The sequence below is a fragment of the Cydia fagiglandana genome, chromosome 1 (genome assembly GCF_963556715.1).
Source record: "Cydia fagiglandana chromosome 1, ilCydFagi1.1, whole genome shotgun sequence".
In the NCBI taxonomy this organism is placed as follows: domain Eukaryota; kingdom Metazoa; phylum Arthropoda; class Insecta; order Lepidoptera; family Tortricidae; genus Cydia; species Cydia fagiglandana.
The window spans coordinates 21,183,308-21,208,554 of NC_085932.1; the positions used below are offsets into that span (position 1 = coordinate 21,183,308).

A 25,247-nucleotide genomic window follows, 5' to 3' on the forward strand; every position below is an offset into this window, starting at 1 on the left:
ACAGTGTGTATGTATGTTCGCCAAAACTCAAAAACTACTGATCGGATTTTCATGCGGTTTTCAACTATCAATAGAGTGATTCTAGAGAAAGATTTTAATGTTGTTAACCCGTGTGAAGCCGGGGCGAGTCGCTGGTAATATTTATTACGACCACACAACACAAGGTACCGATTATTACGCTACGGGCAAGACGTCCGGGTTGGGGAGTTATATATGTCGACGCTCAGGTGATGTAATTGGTAAATTGAAAATAATGGGCGCTTACATGACATACTTACGATTTATCAAAAACACTTGTAAGCGACGTGGGTAATAAAGATGTCTGTTCAAGAGGCTATGAGAGCGTATTAGAGGCGTCAGGGGTTTTTGTAACGTCTGAATGTGTTCTCGGAAATTGCTCTGTTTGATAATTAATTAGCTTATGGTTTTTGTGGACTAAAGTGAGTGGGATAGCCAGGCTGCAGGCTGGCGTCACTCTGGGATTGAATCTCAATCTGGTCGGACAGTAGCAATAGAGACTGCATTACGCCTCGCGTACTTGTTCTCGCGTTGAATATCTACGCCCTACGGATGTACCACCTATTGCATCTAGCCATTCCTGAATACCTAAACCTACATTAAGCCCCGACATCAGATCGTGGGATCGTAACGCGAAAGTACTGCGGGGTACTGTACCTAAAGAAAATTCGATGCATTGTGAATGTTGTAATTTGTGATATCGTGGAATTATGAACTGAAGAGTGAATATTTCAATTCGTGCAAAGACGTAAGGTGAAACTGGTGGTTTCCTGTAAATCCTGTTTGGAGTGTCCTGGACATCAAATCGGGTCAGTTCGTTCCATTATGATTTATGATTGTTACCTTGATGATTTATCATTCATGTCGTTAATTTGCCTGCATGAGGTTGATCCTTAAAAGTGGATTGTTCCGTTTTACTTATAAGCGGAGATGTTATTCTTGAGTATTTATTATGAAATTGAATCGAGTACTTTATCTCTACTTAAAAACGTTGTGGCATTTGTCCGACGGTGATATAGTATGTAGCCTGTTAGAATTTGTAATAATTTTCCACGACTATTTAAGTCGATGTTTTATGTTGATTCATAGAGAGATGATACGAGTGAACTTGAAATTAAATTTGAAATCATTTGCGATAGAGATTTAAGATAACGATTGAAGAGTAATAATCTTCATTAGCTATTTCCCTGTCTGATGTTTGCTTGGAGGAGATCGCTGTTTGGCGATGAGTCCGCCTGTTGTTACGTACCTACCGGTTTCTATTTGTCCCCGATCCTGTACTATTTTGTGTAGTGAACGATGGCGCATTTTTATTGTTTTTATAATAAAGCTGTAGATGGGCTAACACTATCGAGATAATATGAGATTCGATTAGTTACCTACTAATATTTTGTCTATTTCTAGACTAGAGTTTTGAATGAGGTATTTAAATTGAGTATTTTCAAATTACGAAATTGTTGCTTTTTGTAACCTGTTATGGTATCCGTATTTAGTATACCTACTTTATAAACTAAAACCATTGAAGTTAGTTTCTCGTTTAATCCGTTACTTCAGAATGCAATAATGTTCGATGCTTAATTCTAAGCAAGTAATACGTAGTTACTACGTTGTAATAAGAAGACATTTCCTAGCAACCTAAATAATTATTTAGTTATGTTGTTTAAATTAAAGGATATTGGTTGAATATTGATTTTATAAGGAACTAGAGATTATCTACTTTAAACTTGATTTGAATGTTTCGACGGAACAATTTTTATGGGCTTTATATCTTGCATAGTTATTGCATTTTAATAGTTGAATTGAAATCGATAAAAAGTTTTGTCCGTTCTTAAGTATCTGACTGGTATTTTGGTTTTGATAAACTTGAATAATACGTTAAATTAGAAGAATGCAGTGATCAATGAGTATGATGCAAGGGATGGATTGAAGTTATTCGGTTAGTAACCTTTTGTGAGGTAATTGTTTTTATGGCGACTGGAGAGTTCATACATGATTATCTTCTACTTAGTCGCCTAGTTTTCGATAAGTACCTAAATTAAGATTGAAACTTTCAATCTGATTATTTTGGTCTAGGTATGTCTTACAACACATTACTTATCGAAGTGTAGTCAAAGTACTACAACCGGTAAATTACGAGACTTAAGATGTACGCCCATTTCTGTGAAGGATTCAAGTCTTATTATCGATTAAAATAGAGTCTATAGTATTTTGGCGAAGAATTAGTGAAATACAGTGTTGAACTGTAGAGTGGTGCTAATGGGTCCATTATGGGTACCTACCTGCTGTTTTTTTGTCTATGGCCATATTATGGTGCACAACTTGCACAAGTGTTGTTGTTTGACTTTTTGAAGTACCCAATAATTTGGGTCGAGTTTTTTTTTGGTCGTCAAGATGACGACAATTGACGTTGTTTGATAACGTTGTTTGGCAATAAAAAAAATACTGCAGAAGCGCTTTTGAAGAGACGGCAAAAACATTAACAAAAAAGAATATCAGCTTTGAAACAGAGTTAATTTAAATGAGGACTACCCAGTATTGATTAATTAAGGTACATTGATAAAGTACAGTGATGTAATATGAATATTGAAAGTGAATTGATTCTTTTTTAATGTTAAATTTTGAATTATTTGGTATAGTACACAAGCGCAATTTAATGCAAATTTTGTTTGGATTAACTATTTGATTTTGTTTAAGGAGGCTAAACTAATTTGTATGTGTGTAATGATGCAAATGCAAATATTATGCTGTAAAAATGTTTGTAAATAAATGATTTCTCAATGAAGGATCCCTAGTAAATGTGCCTTCTGATTTTTTTTTGTGATCTGCAACTCGAATGATAACTAAGTGCAGTTATAATTGTGTACGTTTACGCGTTTTGTAATTTTTTTTCCAAGATAAGTGAAACATTGTAAGGAAAAGATGTGTTATGAAAAGTGTTTTCTGAAACATTTCAGTAGTATGTACCTATGTTCGAGTATGTTATGTTTTATTTTTATTATGGTATAATTGTGGATTAGAACATTTGGGTCAAACTTTATTTTAGAAACTAACCTAGGTATATAGGTAAACACTGAAATCTTCGTGCTCATATGATGTGTCAAAATGGCACACTAGTTGTGTTAACCCAATTAAGGGTGACTTGTGGGTTGGAATGTTAGTGCATGACAACGTCCAATTATAAGTAATAACCTAAAACGATAAAACCTATTATATTTTTGGCTTTAAAATTATTGTGATTTCGGCGTGATAAGAAAAATTAACAAGTTGCATTGATAATTGTGTAATTTATAATAGTGGTAAAAATAAGTTGGAAACATACCATTAATACCTACTGTAACTCGGAATTGCAACTTAAATTTGTAGTAGGTATGTGTTTGTATGATTGTGGCACTCTTTGGTGGAGGCCTGTGTCCGGCGGTGGACGTCCTCTGGCTGATATGATGGTGATGATGTGTTTGTATATTATGTTTGTGTACAATTAAGACACATTTTTGACTGGAGCCAGCAGTCGGATTTTTGTTTTTAGACTGACATTTAAGTCGGAAAATTGGGTGATTGGGTGCGCAGAAATGCGTACACTGGATGTGTTATGTACACCTAATTGTAAAGATATGTGAAAAATGTGCATTTTAACAACGAATGAAATTCTGTGAATTTAATGATATCGAAATAAAGTATTTGAGACACTGAATTGCTAATACAAAGTAAATATTCCTGCTTCTAGTAAAAAGTAAAAGTAAAAAAGTCATTCATTCAAGTAGGACTTTACTATCTCTTTGAATTGAATCGTCAAAAATTCGATTTCTTATTTGGGTGATAGTGAATGTACCTAAGTATTACCTTTTATTTTTGTCGTTGTTGTGCCTGGTATTTTGTGTCAATAGTGGCTGAAACTCAAACTGATGTATGCTTACTATTGGTACAATGATCAGTTGAACGGTCAATACATATTGAAGTGTGAATAATAAATTGAGTGATTTTCAATTCAATTTCAATTTTCAATTTATTTCAATTTTTATCTCACTGATATTGTTTGATGCCTTTACTTTTGATTTCCTAATGTTATGTTAGTTTAGGTTAATTGTCACCTACTGTTATATAAACTTACACAATATATGTTAGTTCTATGCTAGTTTAAGTTATTTGTAATATTTTTTGGTAATAAAGTAACAAAGAACAGTCAGTTAAAGCCGTTGTCGACGCATAAGATATTGTTTGAATAATTTGGATGGTTGAATATTGGAACTTGGAACTGAAATTCAGTTGGTTAATGTGACTTAAATGCAAAGTTATTTTAGAAGGTGAGAGTCAATGGAGTATTGATGACTTTGTCGACTTAGGTGCATCACTTTGTGCCTAATTTGCTGGTCGATCGTAGGTCACATATTACCTGAATCAGATATATCGTCACGTGTATGTAGTGAAAATGTATTTGGTAAAGGAGGCTGCGCGGCGACCACAGGTGACGGTACATAGTGTTAGGGATGATGATGACACCCGTGGTGGTGTTGATGCCTTGTGTGGCATGGTTTGGGTTCCTGTGTGGAACCGTTGGAGTGATCGGTGTATCACTTTGGGAGTGGCCTGAGTGCCTCTGGATGTTATGATGGTGGTCAGTGGACCATATGACTGTGTTGTGATGTGACACTGGTTGGAATCGTTGATGGTTGAGATGTGACAGTTTGTCACAGATGTGGTCAGTGGACCTTGACGGCTGGTGTGCCGTGTGATAATGTCTATGAGAGACAGTGATATTTACTGCAAGCCTTAGTATCTGTAGACTTGTAGTGGTGGTGCCCGGATGTGGTGCGGGCCACAGTGCTATTTGAGAAGTCACATAAATGTTTTAACAAGAAGGTGTTGTTTTGATCAACGTAATTTTTAATGAAATTAATGATGTTCTTATAATAAAATAAACTGAAACTGTTCATTGTTGCTTGTTACTTTGTATTCGTGCTAGAGTTCATATAATTCCTGCCTAATATAATTGCTGCCTGTTGTTACCTCTATTGTCTTTGTTTACGTTATTGTTCATTTATTGTAAACTACGTGTATGTGAGGTGTGCAATAAGGAGTATTGTATTGTATTGTATTGTATTCGAGCATTTATGTTTGTACTCTTAATGATATTAATAGCCGAATGGATCTTAGTGATCTGTAGTAATATTATAGCCGAATGGATCTTAGTGATCTGTAGTGATGTTAATAGCCGAATGGATCTTAGTGATCTGTAGTGATATTAGTGGCAGAATAGCCGAACGGTAAAGTTGAATTAAAATTTGCTGAGTTGTCATAATGACTATTAAATGTCTTATTGCACACGAGGACGTGTGACAGTCAGGATCGCCGTGTCGACGCTCAGGTGATGTAATTGGTAAATTGAAAATAATGGGCGCTTACATGACATACTTACGATTTATCAAAAACACTTGTAAGCGACGTGGGTAATAAAGATGTCTGTTCAAGAGGCTATGAGAGCGTATTAGAGGCGTCAGGGGTTTTTGTAACGTCTGAATGTGTTCTCGGAAATTGCTCTGTTTGATAATTAATTAGCTTATGGTTTTTGTGGACTAAAGTGAGTGGGATAGCCAGGCTGCAGGCTGGCGTCACTCTGGGATTGAATCTCAATCTGGTCGGACAGTAGCAATAGAGACTGCATTACGCCTCGCGTACTTGTTCTCGCGTTGAATATCTACGCCCTACGGATGTACCACCTATTGCATCTAGCCATTCCTGAATACCTAAACCTACATTAAGCCCCGACATATATTATAGTTAGGTATATGCTGTGACCCTGTTTTGCCGTTCCCAGGATGACATGCCTGCCTACAATTTGCATACCTATACTTACCTATTGTACCGATATCGCTACACCTCACCTATAAAACACCTCCTAAGGTCAGTCAGCAAAGTATTTAAATTCGGAAGAGTTGGGATTGGGACTTTAATTCTTTGCCTAGATACTCACGGAACGGTGGATTGGGTGGGTAATATACGGCGCGCACAGGATGGTACGAGTATTTTGACTTTCAGCTAAAGACGTGAAGCTTGTCATTATCACTAAGATTGTTTACGTATTCAATTGGTTATGAAGTTATAATATGACACCAAAACATTCTTGGAAGCGGGCACTTGGTCATCGCTTGCAGGAAAGGTGCGAGGGTTACTTACATGCATTGGATTCTCTCTCTTCTTCTTCCTGGCGTTATCCCGGCATTTTGCCACGGCTCATGGGAGCCTGGGGTCCGCTTGACAACTAATCCCATGATTTGACATTGCATTGGATTCATAGGTAGGATTTATACTTAAGGTCATTGCGCTAGTTTTCGTCCGGCTCTAGTTTTTGCCACTTGACGAAATGTGAATATAAACCTTCATTGCTGCACACATTTTTGACTTATTGCAATCCTTAATAATAATATTTAAACAATCTACATTAAACTATATTTAGCAAGTAGCAAATTAAAAATGAAATGCATTATTTGCTAATCCGTCAAGTTGACTGAAACTGGCACTGGGCGGTAAACTGACGCAATTGCCCTATAAATATAATTGCCTGTTGTTTCAGATAAAGCGCTCTTTTACTCAATCAAAAATAAAACTTCGTCATTTCACAGTAATGGTCCATATATTTCATATAGAATAAAATCACAATGCAATAAGGTATAATTATTTTACACATTAATATAACAGACATTTTGGAGTATTAACGGTGAATATTTCAATAACTTATTTGCTATTTATATGTTGCATGTGAATGTATAAATGCAACTCGCCTACGGCATAATATTGATGGTGAATCTGAATGTATTTATTACTAAACATGATACATAAAAAAGTAGTCCGACTTTTAAAATTGGTATTTTTAGTGAGTAGGAATGAACTATTTTATTGATTGCAAAAAATCTATTTATTTGTTCAAAATAAACAATGCAATGCAGCATAGCATGGATGAACTTATAGTCTGTATCTTTTGGTATTTAAAAGAGTAAACAAAATCTACCCTCAAATGGCTTTTTAAACCGGTTAAGGGTAGATGAAAACATTATATGATCAAATAATGTAGGTTAAAGTCAGGTCGTTCAGTGACAGATCCAGGTGGTTTTGTATTTGGTTGGTTAATCAATAAATGTTATAACTACCCGAAAATGTACAAATTATATGTTTACTGTTATTTAAGTACCTTAAGATACATAGTATAGCTAAAGTTGTCAAACATATTACAATACAACTTTGTTACCATAGGAATAAGTATGGTTTGCAACATATTTGGCCTCTTTGGCTATCACATCTATTTCAAGTTCAAGTTCTTTATTTGCTGATATTTCATTCTGACTGTACAAATAAGTACATAGGCGATCACATATAATGTAGTTTAGAGCTTGGTACGTTATTTTGATCATAAGTTATAATAATTTACATTGTATAATTATAGTTTTAATAGTTTTATTTTAATATCTGAAAACTAGTGGTGATTTTTCCGATATTGTCAAATACTTTCCAGAGTTTGAAATATACAATAATCATTTTGTGACAATATTTTGCAATGTCTGCCAACATGTATCGACAAACTTACTGTGTTTTTGGCAGGTAACTAATTTATAGTAATGTGAAGGGCAATTCCCACAGTCCTACTAACACAACTTCAAAGTCTCCGCGTATACTGAAATACATGTAGTAAGAATGTGACTAGACCCCCTTTAAAATTGAGATTACAACGTTACCTAGGTAATTAAAGATCCATTATTCTATGTAAATATATATTTACAAATATTCTAATCTATATGTTTATATTATTTATTCTATAAGTATCTTCATAATGTGACTTTTTGGTTTGAATTTATTTTCCGAAGGAAAGTAAAGAAAAATATGGTGTGTTTCATAATATTAGTTCAAAATTGTATTTATTAGGTAGGTACGTCAATTGATATTAGGTAATACAATTAAAAATCTAATCAAAATGTACAATACTGGCCACTTTACGGTAATCTTAGGTATAGCGGAAATAGCTGTTTTTTTTTTGCATTATGAAATGCAAATGAAATTAGTCATTAAATTTTAAAACACATTTTATGAAACACATAATACAACTTTTTACTATTATACTACCTCTAAACATTTGATAGTTTAATATGACATGTATTAAACAATATCCTTTTTTTTCGCCTAAGGATTCGGTTTAATAAAACTTGTGCTGAAAATTTGTTTTTCTAAAATACTCTCATTAAGATAATTGTGATGAAATGTACCTAAATATACTAACGAATTATATACAATTATATTCAGACTTTTTACATATAAAAAGGTCAACCGACATTTATTCTTTTTTAAATATTCACATTGACGATTATTCATTTTATAGTTTACCCATAAATATAATAAAGGATTCAATATTTGTTTATATATTATATTAGTTATTAATGAATATATCATAAATACAATTTAATACTATTCCTGAACACAGGACAGGTACAGTTATTATGTGTTTAAAATTCATATATTTATTGTTATTTATTTATATATATATGACTAGTGATATGTAACAACAACATTTTAACACGAAGGTATTGGTAAAGTGATCCGCAAGTATTTGAGATTGTCGATTTCAATACTTTAAAATATTTAATTAATATTGTATGCACCATGGGGAAACTAACATCACGATGGTAATTTAAAATATAACTAACTAATTACAGATAAACTAATTTTATTAAATATATTTCAGGCTTTTTGGTAGGTCCCTTTACTAGGGAATTTAACTAGGGCAAAACAATATTGAATATGGAGGTATATAGGTATTGAACATTCATCTTACATCTATCCCAACAAACAATTAGGCGACACTTAGCACTTATTCTATCACCTAAAGACATATAACGGCTGTAGAATAGCTATATACTCTAAGCTTACAGGCTCTGGTGACATCAAGGTCTTTAAGAGGTCCATGTATAGCTTTAAGATCCACAGTAGCCGTTTTGGTGGCTATAATGGGTCTTAAGCAGCTAGTGTTATAGCTCAAAGTGAATTCTACCACCTTAACATCTATATGAGTAATAAGCAGCTGCAATTTTCACTTAAGGTTCTAAACAGGCGATAAAAACTCTTTTATAGCTCCGTTACCCGCAAACGCTTCTTAACTCTATTGTCTCACTTACAGTCGAAAAGAGAAGTTATGAGTCACTTTTATAGATCATGTAGTCGCAGACGGGCGTTATTCAATACCTTAGTAGATCTTATAGTGTTATTAGAGTCTTACTTACAACCTAAGCCTGTAGCGCCATGTTAATAATATATGACCGATGAATCAATAAGCAAAACAAAAACTATTAATTAGAACGTAAATACTTAATAAAAATCGATACTTTTACTCAATATAGACATAATGTTAGTATTGTTGTATTTAAAATCGGATTTCACGTATATTGTGTAATTTTGCGAAAATTAAATACGGTGGACCACAATTTAAAAAATATTATATTCAGATAAATATGCAAAGGATCAGAGGCCCTTTAAAATTTTGTTAGTAATACATATAGTTATTGACAGTGTAATTAATTTCGCCATCATAAATCCGCAGATAACACCGGCATCAGTGAACTAAAATAATTATTTGCTTTTATTTATCCGCCATTACATTTCACTTCAAGCTGTCACAGTGCAAGCTTACAAATAATAATACAAAATGGAAACATCTGCAACCAAAGCAGGCAGGAATAAGGAAAAAATGTGCAATTACCTTCTTGAGTGTTACATATATTGACTTTAAATGCTAATATCATCTAAAGCTGAAAGTATCTTCTATATAGCTCTACACTACTACTCAAACAGTTAGTAGTCGCTTATTTGGCACCCTTTTAAATCCTAAGTTGTTAATCAACGCTATTACAGCACTAATTTAGCGCTCTTCTACTACAACAGTTTGTAGTCACCTATATGCAACCCATATAGCTCCTAAAGAATTAATTAACACTATTGTAGCTCCACTATACCGCTCTTATATCTCTTTTTTTATCCGCTAACCCTACTGTAGCACTGTTATAAATCTTATGGTGATAAAATTTGTGCCCAATCCGGGGTTAAAACGGGGTTATAGCCGGCTATAACTCCTATTTTTAGAGTACTAACAACACCTAAAGAGTAAATAGGCGTTTATATAAATCTCTTCTAACCCTTAAATTTAGCGCCTAATGTTAGTTGGGATGTTTATTATGCATTATACCCAGACACATTTAGAAGACTAATATAATTTTGGTCACTCGCACAAATTTACAAAAAACACACATGAATATCAACGATCATAGCATAGAAAACAATGTTAGGAGCTACGGGCTTGAGTCGTCTTCGTATTTCTTAAGAAAAACTTCAGATTTATGAAACAGTCTCAGAATGAGAAGACGCCCAGGTTTCTTTTCTATATACTTACTTAATATTTACACATTTTAATCTTATGATTATAGATAGAATATCTCCAGATATTCATGTTAAAACTTTTGAATAATTTGTACACCACATCAAGTAAGTATATAACATACACGTACGTTTTGGCTTAGTTAAATAACTTCCAATAACAATGTCAAATACATGAAACACCGTCTCCCACGGTCAAATAAGTTAAAGGTCTTTAGGTATATTTTAACAACATACATTGTAGACGCATATGTTTCTGTTAATGCCAACTTGATAATGTAACATGCTATATATTTGTTTAGGTATGTTGGGTAAAAGGAATAATATTCATTGCAGGTATAGGTGTCATGGAACAGGAAACGGAAACCTACATTATTATATAAATATAATTTAGGAAAGCATGAACATGCTACATTTTAAATGGTGTTACGGCTGGGGAATTTTGCATTATGATGTGCACTACTACATATTTAAAATATTTAAATAATCAGTTTAATGCAGCTCAGCTGCATTTAGAGGCAGCTGAAATCGAACGCGGGGGGTAGTTTAGTCAACTGATATTAAAATATCTTTCTATAGTTAATGTGCTAATTATTTTACTTCAATAATCATCACATGAAAACGCTCGGTTTTACGTTTTCGAGCGTAACAATGGTTATTCAATCTTATTAATTAATTTGTAGGTTCATAGAACACCTGGGTTTCTCTAAAGTAACATCGCATTTATACTGCCAAGTCATTTTCTTACAACAATTACAAGAAAAGTCCCTTCAGTAATGAGTAATAACAATTTTTCATCCTCAATATTCTTATTAAGTAATTCCCTTGTGCTTAAGAACTATGATGTATTAACTACATTGAGACATCTCATGATGCACGGGTATGCATTGTTTCTAGGAATTCCCCGAAGTTTAAAATTATGCCTTTAAAATAAGGCTATGTACACACTGACGTCCCTTCACGTCAAACTTAAGCTGGCGCTACATTGCCGGCTTAAGTGGAATGCTTGGATCATACATTCGACTCTGGTCCTTCGGTGTTGTGCTTGAACGAGGCCCGAATTCGTGCCAAATATAGCGCACATATGTGACCATAGCATTTGTTGTACCATTCTGGAGTCCGCCCCCTGCAAAAAAAAAACCTTAACATATGTAACATGCTGATGCCGGGTACTCAATAGGTGATATAAAGAGCAATTACTAACAGAGCAGATCCCAACAGGCTTAAAAACATATCTAACAGTCAAGAAAAATTACATTACCTAATCAGTGTTTGTTCCATATATTATGTATAGCTGAGCGACCGCTGGATCCAAAAGCTTACGGCTCGGCCACGACATTGAGTGACATGCGACGGTGGCAGCGATAATCATAGGTTGGGGCGAGCCACAGCGATAGCACTTTTCGTCCCTACCTATGGTTGTCGCTGCCGCCGTCGCAAGTCGCTCAAAGTCGTGGCCGAGCCGTTAGTCTAAATGCCGTGCGCGATCGTCGTTTCCAGTCGATAGTCGTCATTTTCTACAACCTAAGTAAAATAAGATCTGATTGGATTCTTACATAGTGTCAACCCTGGCCAGATGTACCAGTCGGCTGCGGCCCTTGCCGGCCGGCTGTGCGAGGTAGCGCGACGCGAGCACCACGCCGCGAGAGCCGTCGGTGGGCTGGTTGCCGTGCGCGACCGAGGTCTCGGCCACCGCGCACCAACCTCCGCCACCGCCGCCTTGCTGCCAGGATCTAAAAATGAAACAATCAAAAACCTTTTTTGTAATTTTTTGTGAAACATCGTGAATAGCACCGCCATTTTTGAAAAATGTGACATGTAGAAGAGAACAGCCGGACATAAGCATTTTTTCCTTGGCTTGAGAAAAAACCTCCACTTCGCGCGGACAACAATCGTAACGAACATACCAAATTAAGATTACCATGGCTGATGCAACGTAAGTTATGGAAACATGTTTGTGCAATTTGTTTCGGTTTGATAATATTTTATACTTACAATTTAATTGAAGTTCCTATTAATTTTGTACGTTGTTTTTCCGATAACGTCACTATATAGGTACCAACGCATTTTCCTGTTTAACGTTATACATAACCCTTGACGTAATGTCACCTCGTCATGTTTAAACCAAATGGTGCGTCATGAGTTGTGTATGCGACGTTTTTTTTGGTTCCTCCGACCTTGAGTCGGTAGTAGGTAGGGAAGCAGTCATAGGCGGGCCAAACATATAAAATTGCCCAAAAAATAACTTAATTATAAAAAAATATAGGGAAGTATTTATATAGGTACCTACCTTTTTTTACGTTGGGGAAATGCGTTTATGGTCCGGGGGAACCAGGGGGGATGACGGACTAAACAGTGGAGGACTAGGTACCGTCTAAAACCAACGAGTGCCAACTCCGCCTTAGATGGGGTGCCGCAGGGTTGCTATCAGCATTCGACGCGTCAAGTAGGCACCTACCTCAAAACACAGTAATCTCTTGGAGGCAGGTTGATACTCGAGGCAGTTATGAACTGGAACACCTCTGCGTTAGTGCCGAGCTTCTCGGCGACCCGCCACTTCACTAACGAGTCATCCCAGATGTGACGTTCGCGGAGAATTCTGAAATTAAACAAATCACAATTATAATCATAATCATAATCATAATCAATTTTATTCATAAAACCAGTTTACATGTCAATATTCTATTTATAATTATTTACAATTTTATAATGGCCGATGAGAACGTAATCTAAACTGGTAAGGTTGATGCGCTGTTATTTGGTTTAAATTAACCTAGTTCGTAATCACATCACCGTTAATCCAACGTCCTCAAAAGTAAAGTGTACTAGTGCTTTACTTTAATTGAACAAGCCGATTCTACAGTTCTACTCGTACATCAAATATGATACAGATGTAGTGCATAATTATTTTCTTTGTATTTTCACGGAAACGTACGAACGTGTATTTCAGCCAGTCTCGATACAAAAAGTAAGGACCGAGGTTGAAAGAAGTAGCATGACAAATACGAACGTTTCCGAGAAAATACAATGAAAAAGAATTATGCACTACATGTGTACCTACTTAGTTCTGAATGACTTTAGGATAATCAGAATGGTTAAAGGAGTAAGCCCATTTTACCTCTGCATAACCTCCTGCGGCGGAGCCTCCACGTCCGTGGTAGCCCTCCACAGCCGCAGAGGGTGGCCATCGCCGACCTTTTTGCAGCACAACTCCACGTGAGGCGCTGCCCCGGACACCGACATCCATCCTCTCGTTCTGGAAGTTTTATGCTTCATTGGTACTATTGTTCAATTTGTTCACAAACGTAAACCTTATTTAAAAGCCAGTTAGAAGTATTGTTGTTAGTAGCTACATCTTTTTTTTAAACAATACCGAGTTTGGTACTTATTTATGAAGATTAATAAAATTTAATTCCAAAATCCCTATATTAAGGATCCCTAATCTCTATATTAGGATATTAAGTAGATAGGTAGCAAAAGTCATGTCTAAGTTACAGTTGAAGAAGACGGCGCGGCACCTTCTAATATAATTACTTTTTGGTAACCGAGTTGTCAAACCTCAACTTCTGAGAACTAAAGTTAGGTACCGTATAAATCGTATAATGTACTGAACCGTAAAGCCGTCATCGCTGCCGAATTCGAAGTAAGTAGGTAGGTACAATTTTTTCTTTAAACATCTAATACAATATATAATCAGAGACTATATAGTGAGGTAATATTCAAGACAAACAACCTCCATACATCACCGCTTCCCTCGGTATCTCCGTACCTACTGTTTTCCATTTAGCTTTATACGTATAAAATACCTACTGCTTTTACGACTTATGAACGTAAAATCCGACTTTCCTGGCCGCTGTTGTCATATGCACAAAAGCATAATAAAAGCATTTTACGCATAGGTATTCTTATTTAACGAAGCCATCTAGTTTTCAGCTTGCTAAATAATGCTCTTTGCTGAAATCTACTTTTATTACTAGGTATAACTACGGTTATTAAAGCTCAATTTTACGTTTTGAAGTTATAAATAGTACGTAGTAGGATGGCAGTTTTAGTACGCAAATAACTAAAATAATATTGAATGTCATATTAACTCTTTTACACTGACAATTCTATCGCCGTTTGTATGGGGGTTGTCAGTCTTCTTTATTTAATTACTAGACTCTTGTACTCTATGAGCATTGTACCTACTCGTACGTAATATGAAATTGTCGTCTTGAACTTTTTGAAAATTTATACTATAGAAAAAAGCTTATTAATGCTGCATATCATTAAATTAGTAATGCCCTAAGAAGTCAAAGACACTAACTAGTTCACAGAAGAAACAATAAACAGAAACACCTAAGTGGCCACTACAAATGATAATGATGTGCCGAAGTTAGTAATTTTTTTACTATGTCTACTCTGAACGGAAGCGTGAGCACTGATATTGTATCAAATCTGTATTGGTGTAAGGGTGAAATAAAAATATTATGTTATGTAACTTTATTTTATGTGCTCTATATTTGGTTTATTAAGTTGAATGGCAAATATGTAACCTAATACGCACAAAATACAAATCATATCCCTGTAGTCATTAACACGATGTTAACGCAAGGTAAAAAAAGCTTACTTTTGGATATGTATAAAGCTATTATTCTGAAGTTTATTGAATAATTATGTTCAATGCCTTTCAGTACAAAGCAGACATTCCATAAAAGGCTACATCAATGGAAATGAAGATGGCAGACGTTCTATAACACCGAGATCTCACCTCTTTCCTGAACGGCCACAGATTCTAAAAAAGCACGAGAAAAGTTAAAACTATGAGAAATACCAATATCTGACAAAAGATTTCTAAGAGAACAGGTCTACGTTAGTAAGTAAAACACGTAAATATCGACGCCAAGTGAAAGAGAGTAGGTACTGATTTGAAGTCAACTTACTTTTCTTTGGCTTCTTTTAGTAAAGCTTTGATGCAGGCTTGTTGAAAACCTTTCCAGTCTTGGTTGAAATCTGCTCCTAATTCTTCTAGCGCAACCTGCAATGAAAATTAAACTCATTGTTCCATCTCCATTGAAGTTCCAAAGAAATAAATTTTACTAAGCGAGCGGGAAGCGTGAGCGAAGTGTCTCCGTTTCATCTTGGGCAAACATTCTTTTGTAAAGTGTCATTCTATAGAACTTACTAACTATGTAAACAAACCGCCATTTTGAAACTGCTGAATGATGATTTCAGTATGGCGGTTTGTTTACATAGTTAACTAGTTCCATTGAATGACACTTTATGTTGTCTCATTTTCAATCGAGTGTGGTTGCGAGAAACCAAAATAGTTATTTTGTTTGTGGGCCATCAATCTAGAGGATTCCTCAAAGCTCAGGGTCGTAAAATCAGGGGTGCTGTTATTCGGCTGCCCAATCCAAACCCCTCAGCTGTTTAAGATAGACGTCACTACTACTGAATAATGACGCTCGTGGCTTTTAACCCTTTTCCAAGCCGCACCAAATTACAAGGTTTTCCCAAAAAAATCAAATATATTAAAATTAATGGAGCTCTGATGATTAATTTACTGATAAGTCACTTTCCCGAAAGTCCAATCGAATATGAACCTTAAATCGGACTCCTATGGTTGAAATTTTATTGGGGCGTATGTGGTATGCCTGGAAAATAGTTAAAGAAGAAGTCTACTCACAGGCACACTCTCCTCGAAATAGTTGAACTTGCACCGCGCCAGCATGTCCGCTGGCGCCAAAAACAGCTGCTGGTGCTTCTGGATGAGTAGCAGGAGACATGCGTGAGCTGCGCGACTTTCGCTGATTTGACGCTGATCGGCCACACTTTCTATCACCATTCTGGAATAAAAATATAATTTGTGTCGCTTAACTTCAAACTCGGGTAAATCCATTGGACCCTCTCAGCAAATATCTACCCTATTACGTTTTCTTAATACCAAAATCGCATAATCTGACAGATGGATTTACCCGAGTTTGAAGTTAAGCGACTCATTTGCAGATTCATGATTCATCTTTACGGCTACCACCAGTTTTGACATTGACATATTCGCTCACGTCTACGTTCCCTACTTTCTATGCATCTCGCTCGTACAGGCATATTTGTGCAAGCGAGATGTACAGAAAGTAAATTACCTACGTAGACGTGAGCGTTATATCAACGTCAAAACTGGTGGTGGCCGTACTACACAGATGGCGTTTTTCGAATATCTTCTAGACCTCATTTTACGAAACAGCAAGTTTCAAGTTTACAAAATGTATAACGGCTTCTGATATGCGCTTGACCAATTGGGAAGGGAGTTTTCGGCAGTTTTACCGCTTTACACTAAAAAAACTGTAAGTCTTAGCGTTGTATAACATTCCCCCCTTGCTCCCCCCTGGCGATGCCCTTGTGTACAGTCAGCAACAGAAGTTGCTAAGCGGGCGAGTTGTTCGAAATGATCTTGACGCGACTTTATTGTTAAGAGAATAAGAGCGTGTCAAGGTAATTTTGATGAACACCTCGCCAGCTTAGCAACTTCTGCTGCTCACTGTACCAAAGAGAGTTTAATAAGCAAAATATCGTTTATAAATGGATAAGTATACATTTAATACGGTTTTTATCTTACCGATTTGAATTTCCTTCCTTCGTGCTACCAGTCTGAGGCGGTGCGTGATGAAGCCTTAGCAGCGTGGGGGCCAAACATACGGCCAAGTTAGACGCTGTCATCTGGTTCACCGCCGAATGTTCTGCAACCTGTAAGTTTACCAACATTAACTTTAACGTAAACGTTTTACACCACTATGTACCTATATTGAAAATAAAATTAAGCCTGGGTTGATGCAAATACCTAATATAATCGGTGGAGTATGGGTGGAGTGCTTACCTTACTTACTTACACCAACCGTGAATAAAATGAATATGCCGAAAACACTAATTACAGAACTTATCTACGAACGTTAACTTCCAGAAAATAACACAAATATAATAATATCTAGGTGAACATGATACGCGTAAGTTGATGACTCATTACTAATTCAAATGGAGATTCTAGGTACCCTGTATGTATGTCAGCGGCCTATCGTAAGATCAGGCATATCGTGAAATTCATAGGCATACGTCAAACGTGAAAATCTTTGACTCTTTCCCTGAGTCGACGGAGCCCCGCTACGCGACTATGCTACGCGGGGCTCCTATTTCTGGGCAGTTTGCCCTTCGGGCATTTGAAGCATCCTAACGAACCTATTCTACCTATAAATATTGGTTTTACTATCGTCAAAACATTACACAGGAACATTACGATCGGCCGCCGACATGTATATGGAATACCTCGCAAAGCCATCGATCAGTTTGCTCTGACCGCCTCATGGGAAATATGCGAGAGATAGCTGTTTGTTTATGTACCTCGGCAAGGAATATGAGGAGTGACTGCAATGCCTCCAAGTGTTCTTCAGGCAGCAAGAGTAATGCGCACTGTACAGCGTCAGGCCTGAGAGGTTCCGGCACGTCTGGAAATAATACATAACATTAAAACTATGATGAACAATATCATGTAGGTATCCTTAAGAACTAAAATACCCTCCATGTTATTAGTTATTTCGCTAATTTCATGCAAAATAAATGTATTTGTGTAGTTTTAAGTTCTCATATAAGTGAATTGTCAAATTCTTAATGAGAATAAAGAATCTTAAACCTAAACCTAAACTCATTTATTGTATAATAAGTGTTATAAAATGAATATAAAACTGAAATTAACTACAATTAAGATAACTAAAGCTAAAAAATTAAAAATACCTAACAAAATTTTGCGTCCTTGGTTGGGTGCCTAATGCCTATAACGCAGGCAGCGTTTCCGCGCTGGATTGCTATGGCATTGCTATGGGCAAGAAAGCTGCCTGCGCGAGGATCATCTGTGGCCTGCCTTAGGCGTTTGCTGAGCGCCTTGTGGAGCCCCCGAGCCCCCATACGGACCTAGTGTCTCGACGCCTGTAGGTATGTCATGTTCCAGTACAATAGTTTTACTCACGTTGAAATATCGCAATGAACGTTTCACTAAGCTTATTCGTCAGCAGCGCATCAGGCAACTCTCTGAAGTACTGTTTCACCATATCGGCCACGTCGTGGGCTTGGGCGCCGTCGAAGTTTAGGCTCGACTGGTGAGGGTCCACTGTGTTCATGTTTTCAATAGCGAAGGCGGCGTTCACGGCCCCTGCGCTTTCTACTAATGTGCGTAACTTCGCTATTCTAGACTTGACCCCGGCTTTCCGGAAGATACCCATCTGGAAATGGAATTATTTTGCGTTAAATAGAGTACTCGCATTTAAAAAAAAAGTACATTTGATTATGATAGGTATAAATGTGTCCTACAGTTGTTAATATTGATTGTAAGCAAATTCTCGAGCAATAAATATAACGTCATCCTTAGGGGAGATCGAGGTGAGTTGTGGCAGAGGAGAGTTGGAACATCGTCGATTTTTTGGAATCTATTAACTAGAAACTTGGTCGTAATAGCGCGCGTTTGTTAGTTCAAGTTACGAGCTAACAAACGCACACTGTTGCGACCTAGTTTCTAGTTAATAGATTCCAAAAAATCGACGTTGTTCCAACTCTCCTCTGTTACAACTCACCTCGGTCTCCCCTACACATTAAACCGTCAAACCATTTGTACGGCATGACATGACAAAGATATCTATCATTCATACAAAAACTTTACCCTCCCAATCTTGCCATATTTGTCATTCCGGTGAATAAGGAAACAATTTCAGAACCGAAAATTAAGTTATTGTTGTTCATTTGCTGCCGACGAGGGTCTAAATAAATTTATTTAGACAATTATCCAATTGGCTAAGTCATAATTGACGTCAATAAGATGAGTTAAACAAAATAGCTACAAACGTATAAGTATAATCTAAACTTACAAACAAACCCCCGTAAAGGGCGGGGCGACGACAAAGTCCGTTAAAATTAATTATCGTATTTAATTACTTCAAACAAAAGAGTTTTTCAAGTCCTTTTCATCACCTATAACGGTCAATTAGTTAAGTAACGTGGTAGGTTGGTAACGGTCAAGTAATTGGTTTGTTTGTACCATTCGGTTCGTCGTTTGCATCGATTTTGTACCGTTTGGCAATTGTAATGTGTAAAGAGAAAATGACAAGGTTCAATTATTTTAAAATTTAAATTTTAAAAGTGGGCAAGGCAAGGCATATAAAACGCACCAGCGGTACTATGAAGCTGCGCTGCTCACCTACGAGTAGGTATACAACTACCTACCTACCAAATACATAGATTAGGTACCCATGCTTACAGGAGTAAAAGTAGAAATAAAATTAGAATATTCAAACCGCTTTAACTAACAAAAGTTTAATAAATAAACCGAACATAAAAGATGAAACGCAACAATAGAATGACATACCTGGTCGAGGGCGTTGTTTTTCAACCAATTGAGAGCGCACTGTATGGGCTTCGGCAAAGAATGGCCTGTCCTCTGCAGCGACACAGTAAGGGGCACGCCGAATACGGTTTTATCTGAAAAACAATTTATTGGGAAAGGTTAAAAGGTACAACAACTCGTACACAGAATAGAAACCTTTTATACTTAACAAAAAAATATCCAAAAATAATTTAAAGACTTAAAAAGCTGGCATAACAAAAAGACTATGAGTTTTAACCTTTCGTATGCGCCTGTCAAAAAATTGTCATTTAAATAGCAATTATAATAAATACCTGTTTTGAGTTGAATACATATGGAGCAATCTGCTCCTAAGCTAACCAAAGGTTAATAGTTGATAACCCTTTATCAGGCTAAGGGATATATATTTCCCACATACGGCACTTTAATGTGTTCTATTTTCCATGAGTAAGACTGACATTCGTTATTTCTGAACGGGTAAAGGGTTAAAATTCAACTAAACAACATACCTACTTTTTATTAGGGTTTGTGTTCAAATTCTTCTTTTTTAAGAAAAAAACTACACATAAGTACACATACTAGGTACTACATATGTATGTGGTTTTTGTCTAAAGTGTAACCTTACCTTTATAATCAGGAGTTTTGATTTTTCTAATTAGCTTTGGTAGTTCCCAGTTCCAACCGGACTTGTGTGAAGGGCAGTACCGCTCCATACAGGCGGTGAGTCGAAGCAGCGCCAGTTTTCGCAAGATGTGCAGCTGCCCGCAGGATAGAGATGACATAGGTCGAGACACTGAGAAGGAAAGTGACAGGAAATATTAGCAGTGGTAACCAATTAAAAAATAATAATAAGATTAAGAGTCGGTTGCACCAATCTGTTCGTATCGTTAAAGAGTTTGTGTAAATTTTTATGTATGGAAAGTTTCATAGTAAAGCGCCGGGGCGCGTCGGCTGACGTCCATCAGTCTGTCAAATGTGGTTGGTGCAACTGGGCCTAATAAGCTTGTTATATCTCATATCCGGTAAACGGGTCCTTTTCCGGAGTTAACCGAGATAATATCCAATGCAGATTAAAAAAAAAAATGTATAACTTGTACTGGACTGCCATTCAGCTCCACCGGCAAACAATTGTTAGGCGCCCGGATCAAGTAGGTACGACTGTACCTACTTGATCCGTGAAACAGGTGACTACCTGCAATAATATACTACACAACGAAGGCCGCAAAAATATCTGACACGATCTTATTTTTAGAGCAATAAGAGCGTGTCACATATTTTTGCGGCCTTCGAAGAGTAACATATTATTGCAGGTGACTGTACCTAATTAAGCTTCGTAACTCTACAAATGGCACACTTTTCTGAAGCAAGTTCTTCCCCGTCAAAACGCAATAAAACAGCTTGATTGAACGCCCCTTTTAAGTAAAATGCAATATGTAATTACAATGCTACCAAATTACTTACCCATAGAATGACTACTTACAATAGGCTTCTGGGTCCTTTTGATTGGTTACTGGCTGCAGGGTATTGTGGGCTTTTGGACCACCGTTTAGCGTAGTCGTCCGGAATGAATACCACCTCTGAATGTTATTTCTGGAAATATACGTTTATCATGAATACACATTATTTCTAATAATAGTTAAAATCTACTTTCAGTGCCCTACACTCGCACACTTCTGGCCACTTGCACCAACCGGTGAACCCCAGGTTAGTGGTAGGGAGTGCTCCCGGTACTGGTTTTCTATACGAATAGAGTACCGGAACCGGGAATTCCCGGTACTCGCCATACAAACTCAGTACCGGGAGCGTTCCCTAGTTAGTGGAATGGTGCAAGTGGCGCTTACACTTATAGAGACAAAGCCCATAAAAAAAAAGTTAAAAAATAGTTTATTCAAGTAGGCATATTACAATGCACTTATGAACGTCAAATAAACCTTTACCGGCTCCAACCGTACACCTCTGCCCCGAGAAGATTTAAATCCCCCCTCAATTGGAGGAGGATAAAAAATGTTATTATTCGAAATAAAAACCAATAAGACCTATATGTATATCGCCCAACTGCGATATCTGCGGCTCCGTCGAAGATATACAGCACTTCTTAATGGAATGTGTCCCGACTCGAGACAAGAGGGCACAATTATTTGAAGCTGGGGGCTATAAAGAAATTGATGTTGGGGTTTTTCAGTCGATTTTCGCGGAACCCCTGTCGAGAACTGCAAAATAGTGTACCATATAACATTTATTGAAACTCATATAATGTAGAGGCCCAACGGAGCCGACATGTCCCGTTTGATAAAGGTTCCTTTTAAAATACGTAGACTTAAAAAAAAATAAAGACCTACTTTTTCGACTTCATGTCAACGCTGTCATCATCGTCATCCTGGTCGCCGTCATGGGACCGTGACCCCGCAGAATTGGGACTGCCCTCGAGTTCAGAACTCCTCGATGCTGACTTGTCTCGCTTCAAGCTTCTGTCTCTAAATCTAAAATAAATATGACGACTTTGAATATTACTGAAGATATTTTACTTATCAGTTCCATTGAATAAACAATTAAGCTCAAAGTATACAAACAAAGCAAGTTTAGGTACTTTGGGCTTTATCTAAGTTTAAAACTCATCCCTGTCTATTTTTAGACCTTTCAGTTGCGCCTTTCGAAATTCTCAATTATTTAATATTATCAGACAACGGACTTGTAGTTAATTGAAAGTAAGATTAAAGCGATGTGTCATGGTCGATACGACCCTGTAGTTGACACTGAGCGGCTACCGCGAAAACCGGAATTCGCAAAATGCGGGGAAATGCGCAAAAAATCTTTCTCTTTTACTCCAATGAAGGCGTAATTAGAGTGACAGAGAAAAATCCCCGCAATTTGCGAACTTCAATTTTCGCGGTTATAGCCCTGTTCACCCAGCTCAAATCACAGTCGATTTTATTAAACAGTTAATTAGTAATGTTTATAAAGACTAGTCAATCCAAATGATTAATAGGCATATTGTGCAACAGTTATAAAATTCTATTTTATTTTATCGTCAACCGTCCGACCGACTAAGCTTCTTATGTCCATTATGGTAATAACATGTTAAACAAAAAGAAATTACCAAAAAAATAGGTACTTATTGATATACCCATATAAATATAAAAGTTCATTACCCACTGGTCAGCCAAGCTGAAACGTATCTCTCTAAAAGGCAGTAGGCGCTGTAGAGAATTGCAACTTTTACTACTTGTTGTTGTCTATTACTTACATAAATATATTAAAATTACAAAGGTCTAAATTGGTTTAAGTGCTATGGGAAAACTAAGCACATGGTGCGTTTTGTCCGAGGAGGTAATTCGTCACGACATAATTACCATGCGAATATCTTAAACGCGTTAACGAGAACGTTTGTAGGATAATGGGGTTTAAACAAAGGAGCAAATTAGTCTTGGCTTTGGTAGATATTTAAAAATGGTTCATAGTGGCTAATTTAGTCTAATAGTAAATTTACGTAAGCTGAAATAACTCCTGAACATGGCAAAAACATGACAAAAACTAAATGCTTTAAACCTCCTAACTACTAATAGATTATTAAAAGTTTGCAACATGTTACCAGTAAACAGAGCGACTGGAGAAAAACTAATCTTTTATTAATAAATGTACTTATACCCTAGACTTAGATATTACTATTTTAATGCATTTAATTTCCGTTCTGTTATGTACTCTGATTATACTCGTAATTATCTTTATGTGGTAATAAAATAGCCGTAATCATACAAAAAAATACTTATGTTAACCATTACTGGTTTGTCTATTATGTCGATCGTGCAAAGAATGATAAAATATCAGAAACGAGATTTAAAATCTAATGGGTCGTTCTACCGTTTCGTGCCGATTTGCCACTTTTTTGGAGATTTTTTTTATTTTGAAGTTACAGTGTATTTTTTAATATTGTGGATGTATATACGTATTGTGTATATTATTTTAAGAAAGGCACCTATATACTACTTATACTTTTGGAAAACAAATAAGGAAAGTAATGAAGGCACAGATGGAAATGAAAAACTAAGGGAAGGTAATGAAACACGAATAGAAGTAAATGAAATTATTTTAAATATAAATTAACTTTATTGGTCAAAATCAAAGTGATAATATTTTAAACGATGGAACCATAAATAGCTTGGCTTTTAAAAAGTATATCTACCCTGTTGACCTGTTTAATATAATAACCTACTTTTTAACAATACTTTTTACGATGTTTCAGTATTTCTCTTCGGTCTCATTATTTGTCAGAACTAGAAACATATAATAATGAGATTTGTAATGTAAAAAACTGCTTACATAAATGAAATTAAAAAAGCTTAAATTATCTAGAAATTGCTATAAAAAAACAATCGTTAGTTTTGATATTATTCGGGAGAGAACTACGGCATAATTTTAAACTTTCTAGTAGGTAAAGTGACTTAGCCGTCTTTGTAAAGAGCAGATGTTGTTTTTTTAAATAATAAAGTGGGCCAGATATTAGATTTAGGACACTACCATGATAAGCCGTTTCAAAGGGAACGGCGGGCCAAAGTAAAGATGCAGGACAGCAGAGCTTGGAGACGAACAAATAGTTGTGTATTAAAAAGTAAACTAGCAGACCGCAAACACGATGTTGAGCTCTAAAGCCGTTGGAGGTCGAAGAGCGTACTCTACGAAACATCAAAACCCTGTGTGGATAGAGGCCAAGGGCCGAGTACGCCCGAATAATCAAAATACTTATTATAAAAACAAACTCCATCGGGTTGTAGACTCATCAAGTCGCACTTTCGAGGAAAAATGCAAAGGTCAAGCCGCAGGAGGGTCCGAGATCACATTGGTTTAATTTCAAGCTCTCTTAGTTCTCAAGTTAGGTCTTCTATGGAAGCGCAACGTGATCAGACGGACTGGGCTTTCAGCGTTTATGCGGATCTCGGCCTTTGGCCTCACTTAGCGAAGTTCTGCACTCTTACAGATTGATGTTTGGCCTTGTACGGAAATGTGCCCCTATCTGAAGCTCCCCCGGGCCGTCGGCCTTGCTTTTTAATACATTCGGCTATTGGTTCTTGTTTGAGGTCAGCTCCACTGAAGCTCAGTCTTTGACCTCGCACGATTGTGCCCGCTGCCAATAGTTAAAAGAAATTTTGAACACCTCATGCGGATCTCGCCTTCCGGCATCGCTTGCATTTCGGCATTGAAACAATTTAAGGTCTACTCTCCTGCGAAAGCTCGGCTTTCAGCTTTGCAGGAAGGCGCGCCACAATCGGACTCTCCGAGCTGCCTGCTCTTTCTTTGTGGAACTAGCAGAAAGGGGTGGGAATGGGACGCTCCTCTCCAGTTCTAGATGGTGCTGAACCATTGTTTCATGAACTTTCTGGATTTTTCTAAAGCTTGGCCTTTAAACGGTTACAAAGTTACAAGAAATTTCCCTGATACGGCCAACCCG

At 36.6% G+C, this 25,247-nt stretch overlaps 1 protein-coding gene across 4 annotated transcripts in view; it reads right to left on the minus strand.

Annotated features, from left to right (window-relative positions):
- Positions 1-6,627: 6,627 nt before the first annotated feature.
- The window catches only part of LOC134667014 (rho GTPase-activating protein 7), a 383,984-nt gene continuing 365,364 nt past the window's right edge, over positions 6,628-25,247 (minus strand). For 3 of the 4 annotated variants that reach the window (XM_063524323.1, XM_063524331.1, XM_063524337.1), the window contains exons 8-20: positions 22,144-22,284; positions 21,285-21,394; positions 20,430-20,597; positions 19,808-19,920; positions 18,419-18,671; positions 17,797-17,900; positions 17,021-17,148; positions 16,094-16,253; positions 15,348-15,442; positions 13,544-13,681; positions 12,884-13,024; positions 11,982-12,158; positions 6,628-11,551 (exon numbers count right to left, since the gene is read on the minus strand). In XM_063524323.1, coding sequence (XP_063380393.1) covers positions 11,437-11,551; positions 11,982-12,158; positions 12,884-13,024; positions 13,544-13,681; positions 15,348-15,442; positions 16,094-16,253; positions 17,021-17,148; positions 17,797-17,900; positions 18,419-18,671; positions 19,808-19,920; positions 20,430-20,597; positions 21,285-21,394; positions 22,144-22,284 — 1,843 coding nt within the window. In that variant the 3' untranslated portion in view covers positions 6,628-11,436. Of the gene's footprint in view, positions 11,552-11,981; positions 12,159-12,883; positions 13,025-13,543; positions 13,682-15,156; positions 15,200-15,347; positions 15,443-16,093; positions 16,254-17,020; positions 17,149-17,796; positions 17,901-18,418; positions 18,672-19,807; positions 19,921-20,429; positions 20,598-21,284; positions 21,395-22,143; positions 22,285-25,247 lie in introns of those variants that run through there. The other variant, XM_063524342.1, reaches the window with a different exon arrangement.